The sequence below is a fragment of the Macadamia integrifolia genome, chromosome 10 (assembly GCF_013358625.1).
Source record: "Macadamia integrifolia cultivar HAES 741 chromosome 10, SCU_Mint_v3, whole genome shotgun sequence".
Taxonomy (NCBI): Eukaryota; Viridiplantae; Streptophyta; class Magnoliopsida; order Proteales; family Proteaceae; genus Macadamia; species Macadamia integrifolia.
This window is the reverse complement of record NC_056566.1, coordinates 22,570,505-22,584,503: the sequence shown is the minus strand read 5'-3', so window position 1 is coordinate 22,584,503 and position 13,999 is coordinate 22,570,505. Positions and strand designations below refer to the sequence as shown.

At 37.5% G+C, this 13,999-nt stretch overlaps 1 protein-coding gene across 2 annotated transcripts in view; it reads left to right on the top strand.

Moving 5' to 3' along the window:
- Positions 1-2,810: 2,810 nt before the first annotated feature.
- Positions 2,811-13,999, top strand: part of LOC122091982 (heparan-alpha-glucosaminide N-acetyltransferase-like) — an 11,717-nt gene continuing 528 nt past the window's right edge. The window contains exons 1-12 of one of the 2 annotated variants that reach the window (XM_042662255.1): positions 2,811-3,181; positions 4,096-4,233; positions 6,173-6,254; positions 7,004-7,080; positions 7,981-8,087; positions 9,698-9,827; positions 11,403-11,519; positions 11,620-11,711; positions 11,897-11,963; positions 12,098-12,176; positions 12,281-12,372; positions 13,676-13,819. In XM_042662255.1, the coding sequence (XP_042518189.1) occupies positions 2,972-3,181; positions 4,096-4,233; positions 6,173-6,254; positions 7,004-7,080; positions 7,981-8,087; positions 9,698-9,827; positions 11,403-11,519; positions 11,620-11,711; positions 11,897-11,963; positions 12,098-12,176; positions 12,281-12,372; positions 13,676-13,819 (1,335 nt within the window). In that variant the 5' untranslated portion in view covers positions 2,811-2,971. Of the gene's footprint in view, positions 3,182-3,475; positions 3,620-4,095; positions 4,234-6,172; positions 6,255-7,003; positions 7,081-7,980; positions 8,088-9,697; positions 9,828-11,402; positions 11,520-11,619; positions 11,712-11,896; positions 11,964-12,097; positions 12,177-12,280; positions 12,373-13,675; positions 13,820-13,999 lie in introns of those variants that run through there. The other variant, XM_042662256.1, reaches the window with a different exon arrangement.

Sequence of the window (13,999 nt, the reverse complement as noted above, 5' to 3'; positions counted from 1 at the left end):
CTGACCCTGCCATTATTATTCCCCCATACTAGTTGAAGATTGAAAACAATTCTTCCCTTATTTATAACACCTCTCTCACTTTCATTACACCTCAAACAAAAAGAGAATTGCTTCTTTTCAAGCTCAGTTATGGGCTTTGGAAATGCTCTACCACTCAGCTAGAATAGTCCAACGCTTGGGAGTCCCATTGCAGATTTGAGCCTGTGAAAGGTTTCCTTCACATGTGGAGAAGTAAGATATCCACAGGTAAAGTGATCTTGTGATTGGACTGTTGGGTTATTCTGTTATTGGCATACTATCAAATCCATTCACAATGTCGAAGCCTTAAGCCATCCGATGTTGTGGATCCCCATAGTGAAAGAATTCTTCCGATGGTTTCGTTCAGGCCTAATCATTCACCACCAATTTAAGTCTCTACATAGGCCCATTTGGGTAATCGGCCTTCATAGGCCAAGGTATAGATATGTTTCTTTTCAGTATGTCAGTTATTAGTCCATAATCAGGCTAATTGATTCACGATTTAGCTTTAAATGGGCTACAAACGATCATTAAATGGGCCATAAATGAGATAGAAATTGAAATATTCATCTGTGAATTGTGTGGGCCAAGCCCAAATGCATCTACCACACAGTGGTAATAGTTTCATTAAATTTAATTTTTTTTTTCAATGCTCTGTTTGGTTGTAATGGGAATTTAAAGAGAAGGGAAGTGAAATTTTCATATTTTAAAAAGAAATGTTTACAATCATTAGTCATTGCTCCATATGATTGTATAAACTACTTAAATTTTTGAAGAATTATCACTCCCCTCCCATGAACTTTGGAAAAATATCAAGTTCCCTTATGACTTTTTAATTAATTCACTCCCCTCCCCCCAAATGAAAAGATTCTATCAACTGTGTATTTTAGGCGTTAAAATTGTTGTTAAGTCTTTCATTTTTTTTTATAATGACCGAAAAACCCCCATCTCTTTAGACAACAAAGGAACTTTCCTCCTGTGGAAATTGAGAAAGATGTTGGTGGTTACGCCAGCAGATCAAGTAGCTCTAGTAGTTCTAGCAGTGGTTTTTCCTCGTCCAGTGATTCATACTCGGGGAGCTCATCTGGCAGTGATTCTGACACGGACAATGCACAATCACCGTGTTTGGAGCCAAAAGGCTCCCCTAGGACCAAGGAGGAATGATGTGAGCAACGAAACAACTTGAACTCGGAGGAAGACGAGGTAGAAGAAGAAGTGATTGAAGATGAGTGTGATTTGGGTACAGTTTTTTAAGGTGAAAGGGGAGGAAGTTTGGTTATTAGGTGGCTTTGTTTCGCATGCACCATATGTGTAAAGATGAAGATCAACATGTTACGGTGAGTAGAACATGAAAACAAGTAGAAGAGATAGAACTGACTATAGAGTAGTATAGCAATTTTTTTTTTTCCCTTCCTACTTTGTGGAGAAGAACAAAAGCACAACAGAAGAAGGGGTTACAACGATACTTTTTTGTAATATACACAACACCATAAAGGATTAAATAAAAAATCGCATGATTTTGCTTGCAATAATAATAATAATAAAAGACAACAAAGGAACTTGGATCGCATTGTTCCTCTCCGCTCCACTTGTCTACAAGCAGAGGGGCTCCCCATATCGACACCAACTCTTTAAATTGGAGGTGGTGGCGCATCATCACTTATTTCTTCCTCTTTCGTTTCAGCAAGTGCCGCAGAAGTTGACTCTCCCTTCGCTTCCTTCTCTGGCATTGCCATTGCCGATTCCTCAATCGGGGCTACAGGAGTAGATACTGCTATGATGGTTTCTTCAATGAGCTCAATGGTCTTGGCACCATCTTCATCAACGGTGGTTACCGTCTCAACCACCATATCCGTTGGTGCCTCAGCTTCCACTACAGCTGCCGCTTCTTGTTCCGATGCCAAATCTGGTTCTGTTGCCATTGCCTTTTTCTTTCTTTTCTTCCTTCACTTCCTCCACCGGTGCCGTCTCTGCAACATCGCTAGTCTCTAGCCTTGAGGGCTCTTCCGTCTCTGTTGGTGTTGACGCCTGGGCAATAACTTCTTTAGTGGCTTCAGCCTTTTCCTCAGCAGAAGTAGGCACAAGCGCAAGCATAGAGGTCTCTCCAGTCTCGGTCTTCTTCGCCTCCTTTGCGGGCAGGTGGAGGTAGTGGAGGAGCAGTAACTCCACAATTTCATTGCATTGGTTGCCTAAGTTCTTCCCCTTGTTGAGGGCATATTCACTTTTGTACCAGTTGACAATGCCGACTCTGGCGCTTTTGCTTGTTTTCAAAATAGAAGCATTGTATGTGAGGTTTGAAGAAGGAAGGAAGACATGAATTAAGGTGATTTCTGGTGCGGATGAGATTGCTCACCATTCAACTAAAGAGAGGCTGGCTCTCTCTTTTTCCTTCAACGATTAAGTAGAGGGGCATTTAGGGTATTAGCAAAATTAGGTTGGGCACTTAATAACATAAACATTTAACAACAGAAATTAACACTCACCAACGAGTGGTAGAATCTTTTGATTTTGGGGGAGGGGAGTGAATTAATTAAAAAGTCATGGGGGAACTTGATATTTCTCCAAAGTTTAGGAGAGGAGAGTGATAATTCCTCTAATTTTTTTAACCATATTTAGTAATGATATATTTTACACATTATTGCAAAGGATTTTGGATGCTAAAGTAAAATGAAATTTTATAGTCAAATATAGAATGATTTGAAGTTAATGTTAAAGTCTAATGATTCCATATATATCTCTATTAAGTATTCCCTTCCTATTAATTCCCCATACAACCAAACATAGCCCAAGCGAAAGTCCAATTAACGACCTGTAAACATAGCCCAAGTGAAAGTCCGACTAACGACCTGTAGCTGCCGGCAGTGGTTCTTCTGTTGCTACGTGTTGGAGCCTTGAAGTCTTGTTGAAAGCTTGAGAGAGAGAGAGAGAGAGAGAGAGAGAGAGAGAGAGAGAGATGTCTTCGATCGTTGTGGTTGGAGAAGAAAGAACTCCTCTTCTACAGTCTTCTTTATCCCATGATCCAAGTGGAGATTCAGTTGCAGTAGATGACCATGACATGATTCCTACGTCATCGTCGAACGACCGAGGTAGATTAAGTCCTACTACTAACGATCATAATCAACGCCTTTTCTCTCTCGATGTATTTCGAGGTCTCACTGTTGCGGTACGCGTCTCAATCTTCCTTGTATCGCCAACAAAATTCTTTGAGAAATTTATTTTCATGGAACTGTATTTTACTTTCTTCAGTTGGAGTGAAATTATTTTGGTTCGGACCCTGGAAGTATCGTAGAGCCCAATTTTTTTTTTGGTTTCGGTAGCCAGTATGAAATGCCACTTAGTCTGTTAAAGGATTTGAGTGTTCACTGAAAAGGGGATTTCGCAGAGTTGCTTGTTGACTTCTTGGTGGGAACATTTTAAACCTTTTTCTGTGCAGAGCAGTGCGAGGGCTGCTTTGCATTTAAATACCATGAAGTTGCAATAATATAGGATACAAGAACACAGGCATGAAAACTAAATTCATTTCTCTGGGTTCAGTGCTGCAGCCTGAAGCAGAGGCTTGCAGAAATGGTATTCTTGTGGCTGGGGGCCCTGACAGACTCAGGTGGAAATAGTGACTCCCATCCCTTTTTTTTTTCCCATGCTTCTCCCATTGAAATTGAGGGATTTGTTCAAAGCGGACATGGATTTCCGACGGTAAATCCTACCTGTAATTGCCGTGAGCACTGGAAGAAGCATACGTATCCTTAATGCCTCTGATTAATTACTCAACTCTTTACATTTGATCCCTTAATTTTTGACGGGAAGCTATTCGTTTGCATCAATCTGCTTTTTCAGTGGACCATGCACCAGGGTTCCAAGCCATTTGAAATCTGTGCTCATTTTTTATTTCAATTTTAGATTGTATTCTTATTTAGGTGATTTATGATGATTTATGTGAAGTTTGATGTATTTTATGAGAGATTCCAGCTGTACAGGTACATAAGGCTTTTTGCATAAGAGCTCTACTCAAATCAACTAAGCTTTTAATACATTTCTTTTTTTCTTTTCTTCTTTGTTTTTTTTTTTTTATTCATCCAGTTGATGATTTTAGTTGATGATGCCGGAGGAGCGTTTCCATCCATTAATCATTCCCCATGGTTCGGTGTGACCCTTGCAGACTTTGTAGTACCATCTTTCCTTTTTGGTGTTGGTGTTTCCATTAGTTTGGTATTCAAGGTAAATTCTAGATCTTCCATATGAATTTCAAGGTTCACATATTTGGTTTAATTTCATGAAGATTACTGGTGAAGAACCTTTATGATGCGTGATGCACTGGGGCAAAACCCTATATAATCTTCTTTATTTGAGCTTACATTTACATTGAAGGAATTTGCAATATTTTTCATTTGTATTGTTGTATAAAGATTCATCTAAAGTGCAATTTATCTTTAACTTTATTAGTTTTTTTTTTTTTCCTACTAACGATGGGTATCCAGGCCAAATGACTAGTCACACGGCCACACGGGTCCATACTGACCTTACAACTGCATGGATGGGATCACACTGGGGTTGAATGAGAACAATTCAACTTTCACCAAAAGCAGTGAAGAGTACTAAACACCCCGTGTGAGTGGCCCCAAGGAGGTAAGAGGATTCGAACTCAAAACACACTTCCTAAGGTGAAGGTCCCTTGCCAACTTGGCTACCCCCTTGGGGTTTTTAACTTTATTTTCTCACACTATTGGAAGTTTACTTTATGTGGGATATTGGATGAGTTTAACTCATCCACATTTTCTCTGCTTCCATAGGAAGAAGAAACACAGTATAATGTGGGTCAACAATGCATTTATCTTGTTGATTGTTCATATATTTATATTAATTTCGTAAAAGCAAAGTTGCATAAAGTGGAGCTACTTCAGATGATAGGATTTTACCCCCTCCTTTTTAGTTTGTTTAGTCTTTAGTAATTATGTAGTTACCTTTATGACATTGGATTCTTGTTTCAACTTGGTCTTTTTTTTATACCTAAATTTCTTGGAACATCTCTTATATTCTGCATATGAAATGTAATAGATGATTGGGTTGAACAGTTTAGCTGTGGTTTGTTACAGTCATCCATCAAGGTAGATCTAGTGATTCTTTGATGCATTGGTTCTTTTTTCCACTTGGTGCTCTCCTAAGGCCCAAACACAAGTTGAAACCAGGAGATGCTTTGATGGAGAGGAGTTTTCTCACGAGCACTGACATAACAAAATTCCTTTTTTTTTCTCCGTTGGGGACCATAAAGAGTTAGTAGAACAGAATATGAATGTAAAAACTTTCATTAAGGCCTGCCTGGGAATTCTGTTTACCCCAATTTACATATTTCAAATGGATTATGAGTTTTATTTTTGGGTGAATTATAATTCATCACCAAAAGAGAGAGAAACACTATGAAACTCTTACTGTGAATTTGCTACGGAAATAATGGTAAACTTATCCTATTTTAAATATTCATTAATCATTGTGAAAGAAAAAAGGGACTGAAACTCATTTATTTATGCATGTAATGTATGTCAGTACTGTTATCTAAGTATGTATTCACGTGGTTGTGTGCATGCATGTATTAAATGTGCTTTCATGTGATTACCATGGCCATCTTTGAAAAAAAATCAATATTGACCTCACTAGTTGCAGTTGTTAGATCTGTTTCTGTTGATAAATTATCAACTTTTTCTGAATCATGTGACCTTGACTAGTTTTCTGGACGGGAAAAATTTTCTAGTTGTCTTACTCTACCAAACACAGGAATGGCTAATTCCTGCACTATATCAACCACAGACAAACGTCGGAGTAATAATGACTTTAGCATTTTAATGAAATCAGTATCTTGATCTTTGTTGTGAATTTGACAAGCCTTCTTGTTGACTAGTTTGTCAATAATCATATTTTAATATTCTTTTATAGTAAGTCAATCATGTTTTTTTATATTTCCCCTTGAGTTTCTTATAATAAGACTTCCTTCATTGCCATTATTTTGACAATTTTCCCTTAACTGTATCAGTAGGGATAGAAGCACAATGTGTAAATGTTTGTATGCTTGTTGATTATTCTATTTTAGATTGTACTCCAATAACTCGTTGTTCTTAGTCTATCTTTTTAATTAGCTACCATCTTGATTTATTATACCATGTAGAAACACTCTGATAAACCAATTGCAACAAAGAAGGTTATACTGAGGTCAGCTAAGCTCTTTGTCTTGGGGGTGGTGCTGCAAGGTTTGTCTCTTCCCACCTCTGCAAGTTCTTCTATGAAGTCAATTTTTCAACTTCTTGCACACCATTATAAGTCCAAAGGACAGCAACTCCAACCACCTTTATTATTTAATCAATTGATTTCTCTTGGTCCAATAATGCTATTGTTTTAGTTCTCTCTCATTAAAGGTTCAGACTGCCCAGGGCAAATGCCTGGTTTGAGTCTTGAGGGTGGCCACTTTGCACAAAAAATGCCAAAGGTTAGGAGTTAGGACTGACTCCAAACTCACCCCCAGGACCCTGCATAGGTGGGACCAGCTGACCAGGAATGGGTAATGGCCCTTTTTAGTCTAGATATTCATATTTCCATGTGTATTTTGTAATAATAATAATATTTCTATGAGTAGAAACTACTCCATTTGCTGAGTATGGAAAATAGAAACTCACTGTCCTACATAGTTATTAGGGTGCCGAGGCAAGCCATGGCAGTGGCCAGCAGGCCAGGTGCCTTGGCACCTAGGCAATACCAAGTTGATTGCCATATTTGGATGAGATCATGACCAGTCCAGTTATACATGCCAGTTCATAGGTTCATTTTCTTCTGGTTAACCTCTACATGTTGTATGCTGGTACTTCAGAAAGAATATACTAGCCAGGACTTGCATTCCTGTTTTGGTTGATATTTCTGACTCAAATATCACTTCTCGTGAGACTCATTACTAATTGAATTTAATTGATTCTTGTTCAACTACTAATGTGTTGCATACTTCTAGGTGGGTACTTCCATGGGCGTAACCATTTAAGTTATGGAGTTGACATAGATTGTATACGGTGGCTAGGTGTACTACAGGTAGTAGTTTTTATTTGACTATCAGTTTGAATCTTTTTCTCTGTTCCTCTGCTTTTGTTTGATTTTGTGGATAAGGACTTGTACTCGGTTCATTTGAATGGTTTTAAATATCAGGGTGTTTCTTTATTTCTTTGTTGGTACGATGCTTTTGTCTTTGTGATGTTGTGATATTGACCTATAAATTTCCATCCATTTATCAATGCATTTCATAGGCTCAGACATTGGGGTTGTCATTCATCTGGTTGAAATATAGTAATCATAAATTGAAACTTGTACTAGTATAATTGATTCATAGAAATAGTTTAAATGGAACTCACATGATCCGTAACTTTGAAATAGAGTATATTGAAGAGCTTAGATAAATCTTAGCTTATATCATTACATACACTTGATACATAATGTATGAGCTACAGTTCTTATGTGTAATGATATGCGCTCATTGTAAAGGTCTTCGATGCTTTGGCACAACCAAGTATGTCCAATACAGCACATTAGAATGCAAATGTGAACCAAGCTTATATTATTATTAGAGTGTAGGTGAGTGGTAAGCATAGGAGACATGCCCAATTATCTGTCTCCTACTTGACTACTCAAATCAAGAAAGCCTTATCCAAAGTAGATAGGGTGGCTACTCAAATCCTGTTTTGCCTCTACTCTATTTAAAGCTATTTCAGGTGTTCGCTCACCCATTTCAATGTCCACCAAATTATAGATTCCTGACCCATTTCATATTGGTAATTTGAAAGCTAAAAGCCCTTTCTTCACAAAGTTCCTGAACAATCCAGATATTCAAAAAATAAAAAAGAGAGATATGTAAGTTACATTGTTGTGTAGTTTAAGGCGATTTTCAGGAACATTGGAGGAAAATGCATCTGCTAATTCTGCTTTGTTCTTGAACAGAGAATCTCAATTGGATACTTGTTAGCTGCAATTTCAGAAATCTGGCTTGTCAGCAATGTTGTGGTGGACACTACAATTGGTTTTGTGAAAAAGTACTATATCCAGTGGTTAGTATTGGTGTTTGGCATTCCACTTCCATTGCATGTGTCACTGGTTTGTTCCTTGTTTTCTTAAATATCACATCCTTTGCTCTATGAGTGAGTTGTGGCTGCCGAGAAATGATGCAGATAAATACTGCTAGAAGAAATTTTAATTCTAATGATAAATATTAGAACTATTATGTAATCTATTTTCTCCAACAAATATGTAGGGGAATCCTTTTGAGAATAGTATCATACAACGCTCTCTTATTTTCCCTGTATGTGATTGAAGTAATGAATGGTTCTGGTGTTGAACAGCGTGGTATCAGGTGAACCAAAACTTGGTGCTCAACTGAGCTTTCCTCTTGCTCTCATTTCATTTTTCTGGTGTTTCTCTGCAATTTTAATGGACCTCTCAAGCCGTAATTCCAACCGAAGTTTGAATTTAAGTTTTTATCACATACTTACATGATTTTAAAGTAAGAAACTGAATAAAGAAGTAGGATCTTCCAATCCATATGGAAACCAGCTTAGTTGGGAATAACCTATTGCCAATCTTGTGGCGAGGAGAGCCTCTGGGTGGTAACCCAGATCAGCATAGAATGGCTGCTGATAAAATAAAACTGTTTCTGAAGGCTATGGGAGAGACTGCTAAAAATCTGGTTTGGATTCCTCCACTGCACCAGATTTAGAGTTTCCTTCTATGACAAGTCTTCCCATGACCTTCAGAAGTGTCTTCCATTGTGGGTCTTTCTCTACGATTATTTTTATCCATTGCCACACCATTCTTACCCACCACCTCCTTGTTCAGCTAAATGCATGTGGGATAGTTAAGGCTTCGAGGAAGGCTGCTTTCTTTACGTGGGGTATGGACTACCAACCAAGTTATTTTGCTTACAGCTCTGATTATATCATGAGCCAATATGGTTTATATTGGCAAAACCATGTTTTCTTGAGATGGTCAGTATTGGAAAAATTGTTCTTGTGCGAGAACAGCTGTGAAGCCTTACACCATTTACTTATTTCCTTTCTCAATAGTAGTTTGGGATGATTCCCTTCCTTCTTTAAGGTTGATTGGGCAGCACCGGCTAAGTTCAGTAATCTTGTCCTAAAATGGAAAGTTAAGAATCTTGGAGATGTAGAAAGAATTTAGCTTTAGTACCTTTCATAAAGCAGTAGATTCTTTGGAATTGAACAAGGAACTTACACATCATTAATGTGAAATAAACCTTGATACAAAAATATTTTGATACTCCTAATGTATGACTGTTGGCTTCTGAGATATATAAATGACTTTGTTTGAAGAAGGTTAATTCTGTATATCTTTTATAACCCATGGTTGTGCGCTCCTGGGCATTTCAGCTCACCTTCTTCTTTTTTATTATTTTCAGTTTTATAATTTAACTTCGGAAAAGGTAAAAAAGCAAGATTCCATGATAAAACCCATTCTTTGTTCAGTTTTTAACTGCAAGTTCCACCAAAAGCTGCTATGTAACGAACTGCTAAGATATTGAAGGAACATCCATTTCATTTATTAGTTGTTGACCGATTGTAGGGAATAAAGTTTTCTGTTGATTATGCTTCATTTTATCTTAGGATGTACTGACTTCATTGTTATTGGTTTTATTTTCTTGAAGGATAGTTTCTATCTCGCTATGCTTTCTGTACATGGGCTTGTTATATGGCCTTTATGTTCCTGACTGGGAATTTGAAGTTCCAAGCATAAATTCCTCCTCAGCGCCAAATTATGGGTCTGGTAATCAAATTGTGAGTAGGAATACACAAAATTTTCACCTACTTCTTGAGACGTTTGGAGCTGATGTGGTGCCTATGTTGAAATACCTACTTTTGGGTTCCTTCTCAATTTAAAATGTTCAGATTGCTATCTTGTGTTTTGGATATTTAATTAACTATTTTTGTATGATAATAAATCTTGTCATCTTTTATCCAGTATATTATCAGCCTTCTATGTGGCAGAATTTTCTACCTGACAAGTGAACTATTGTTCCTATTATTATAATTGTTGTTGTAAAACTTTCGTTGTTCTCCAATGGGATCTGGGTGATCTGGCTGATCTAATCCCAGTACTTGAAACCATGCTTCCTGTGACACACTTGTGCACAATTACTGGCATATAAGAAGTTTTGTGATGGCTTGTCTAGATTTCTTCAGTAGACAACCTTGCCAAGTTCAGCTACTAGAAGGGCATATGTGAAAAATTCAGGTCATTCATTGGATAGGTGACCTTCTGAAGTAGCCAAGATCAGTGCCTAGGTCTATGATGGGTCAGTGTCAGCTCCATGTTCACCTTGCATTGGACTTTTCACCTAGTAATGCTGGAACTTCCTGCGGAAGATAGCCTTCTTTTGTTACTTGTAGAGTGCTATTGGCTGAATGCATATGAATGGAAGATGAGATGGTGAACATGTGGATGTTCTCTGAGCTGCAGACTTAGATGACATTAAGATTCTCAAGCTGTCCATTTTCCATAATAGAATTGTCGACCCCATTTTTGTTTGTGTGTTGAAAAGTTTTGAGTTTTTCTTCAATTAGGTTAGATTTTAGACATTAGCTTCTAGAAAAGGGAATAGATGTAGAATACATTCATTAAAAAATTACGTGATGCAGGAACCATGAATATGAAAGAGTGCAAGTAATAAATTGCAAACTAGATAACGATGAAGCATTTTGTCCTTTTCCAATTGAACTTCTAGTTTTTATGGTTTTCTGCGTCAAAGAATCTTAGTTATGCTTTTGATGTTTTTTTGTCAGAATATTTGGTTTTTTGTGGAAATGGTAGGTAAATGGAGAGATGTTAGAACACCTTTTTGTTTCTGAATATTCATTGATTTATGAGTTAATCAGTTGAAGCCCAAATATTAAAGTTGATTACACGTCCCAATTTTTATATACCTTTTCCACAGTTTTGCATTCAAAGTTCCCAATCTTTATCAAACATGTTTCTAACGTGGTTTTAGGAACAAAACCAAACCCTTCTACTCAAATGCTTTTTGGGAAATGGTTGTCAAAGTGGCAATGGTGGTTTCAGTACATGGGAGAGTAAACTGGTCCAAAAATCAAGGTATCAATATTTAAGGGGCAAAACAGTCCTATCCAGCCTGATGTGGGTGATCCGTATCGGTGTCGGCCAAGACCGATACGGGTACCAACACTGATAACGAAGACCATGTCCCGACCCCCTTAACCCAAAAATAAAAGGTGGTTGGGAGGGATTACTCCTAATCTCAAGATTCTATCAGAACATTATTTTCAATGATTTTATCATTCAATCCGGGATTATTCACCATCTTGTTGTAAAATATAATTTTCCTTGGTTATTAGGTCCATTGTGGAGTGAGGGGCAGTCTTGGACCTCCTTGCAATGCAGCTGGCCTAATTGATCGGTTTTTTCTTGGTGAAAAACATCTGTACCAACATCCTGTCTATAGAAGGACAAAGGTTATTTACTCTTATGATTGATTACTATTGTTCCTTGCATTTATAAATCTCTTTGCAAGACTTTGTTTTTCCTGGAGTTATATCTTTATTGTATAAGCAGGAATGTAGTATTAAGTCTCCCGATTACGGACCTCTTCCTCCAAATTCACCTGGATGGTGCCTTGCTCCATTTGACCCAGAGGGCATCTTAAGGTTAGTTAACTCCAAATTTTTGTTTTGGAGTTGATACCATTAGACTACTTCCATCAAGTGTAATAATGGGGTCTTTTAGTTTTTTGCTGTTGGCTTCTGGTAGAATGGTGTCTTTTTCATTTTTTTCTTCTTGGCATCTTATGTTATTTGAATGCTAACTTTTTCCTGCTAAATCTAATTTTCAGTTCGCTGATGGCTGCAGTAACATGTTTTATCGGATTGCATTATGGGCACATAATTGTGGATTTTAAAGTACGATCCAATTCATTGGTGCTTATGCTTTTAAAGTTAAATTGCCCGTATTTGGAACCATGAAAGTCAGTAGGCTATTGATCCTACTTATGTCCTAGATTTCTTTAGCTCATGTCTATGCTTGTTTGCAATAGAGGCACACACAAAGGGTCTTCTTGTGGTCAATGTCATCTATGCTGCTGCTACTCTCTGGATATGTTATGGTGGTCCTAGGTATTGTTGCTATTTTGCGTGGTCCTTTTTGCATGACAATACTATAACAAGATTCATCTGTGTTCTGTCTGACCAATGTCTGATTGTGTTCATTCCCTTTTTAGGTATTCCTTTAAGTAAACCACTGTACACATTGAGCTATATGTGCATCACAACGGGAGCATCGGGCATCCTCTTAACGATAGTTTATTACATAGTGAGTTCACATCATTATACCCATTGAAAAAAGATTCTCCAATATCATTTCATTTTGGTATTAGGGAATTGGTTGTCTTTGGAACTCATTTATTCTTGATATAATATACTTCCAACGATTTTAGATTTTTCAATCAGGTTTGTCTTTATTGTGGTAAATAAAGAGAGATTTCAGAGTCTATTCTTTGGTTACTGTGGAAGCCACATTGCAGGAAAGGTTCATTATCCGAGAAAAAGAGTAGGGATTCTCCCGTGAAAAATCTCAAATTATTTTCTCTTGTTTAGTGAAGGGGTAAATAGTGCATGTTGGCATCTACCCCTGCCCCCAGGGGGGGCATAGAATCCCCCAACCTTGAGGTGTGGAATTTGAGTTAGCCAGGGCCTTTCATATTTCAGTGGTAGTAATTTTTGTTTTTCTCATCATTAAGTCATCACCTTTGACTGGAGCCTGAACCCTAGTTGAGTCAGCAACCCGCTCCCCCCCTCCACCTCCCCCCCCCCCAAAAAAAAAAAATTCAGTTGACCAGGCCTGGTAAGCCCCCTATTGTGCCCAAACTCGGCTGATCCAGACCATTGTTAAGCGCATTTTAAACGCCTTTTGTTTTTTTCCGTTTTCCTAATTGATTTCAATGATATGACAAAAAATGCTCCAAAAAATATCAAAATTTTTATACTCGTTTAAAACCTTTTTTAGTAGAAAAACAGCACTTCTTGACAAAGCTAAAAATTTTGATTTCTAAACAAAATAATTTAATTTTATATAAAATTATAGCCCACACATCAAATATTAGTTAATAAGACATGTATTGGTCCCAATTTATATGTGGATATTGTCAATTTTTTGGTAGTATTTTTCAAGTCTAAATGTGTAAATCTGGATCATCTATTTTTCCTTTCTTTGCCCTTCTCAAAATGTTTTGACTGTAATTTTTTACCGTCCCATCAAATTGTAAGCTATTTTAAACACGTCATAATGAACTCTCCCCCCCCCCCCCCTCTCTCTTTTCCCATTTCAACTAACTATGATCCAGACAAGTATCAGCCAAGTTGGGATTAAATAGGGTTCAGGAGGGGATGATCCAATCCCGACGCCCAGCACTAAATCCTTGATTAAGAGTTGCAGGCTGGAAGCACTTTCGATACAAGGTTATTGGTTAGGTATCTTTTTGGTAACCATGGATGGCCTTTTCTGTGGAAGAAATAACTGGAACTGTGAATGATAAATGGCAGGTTGGAAGATGCATTTGTATTATGGTATGATACACATATACTAGGTTTCTCACTGGAGAATAACTGTGATGCAGGTTGATGCCCAAAAATTTAGGAAGCCAACTACTTTACTTGAATGGATGGGGATGAACGCATTCATTGTCTATGCTTTGGCTGCCTGTGAGTTGTTTCCAGCAGCAATACAAGGGTTTTATTGGCGCTCACCTGAGAACAACTTGGTAACACTTACTTCTTCATTGATTTCCCCAGTTGTGTGTACAAAATGATAAAGCTGAAATTCTGAAACAACTATCGATTATAACCCCAAGAGAATGTGATTTTGTAGAGTGGTGAGTAAGAACAGAGTATGAAGGTGATGATTTTGTTATTAGATCTGCTGTAGGTTTTTTTTTTTTTTT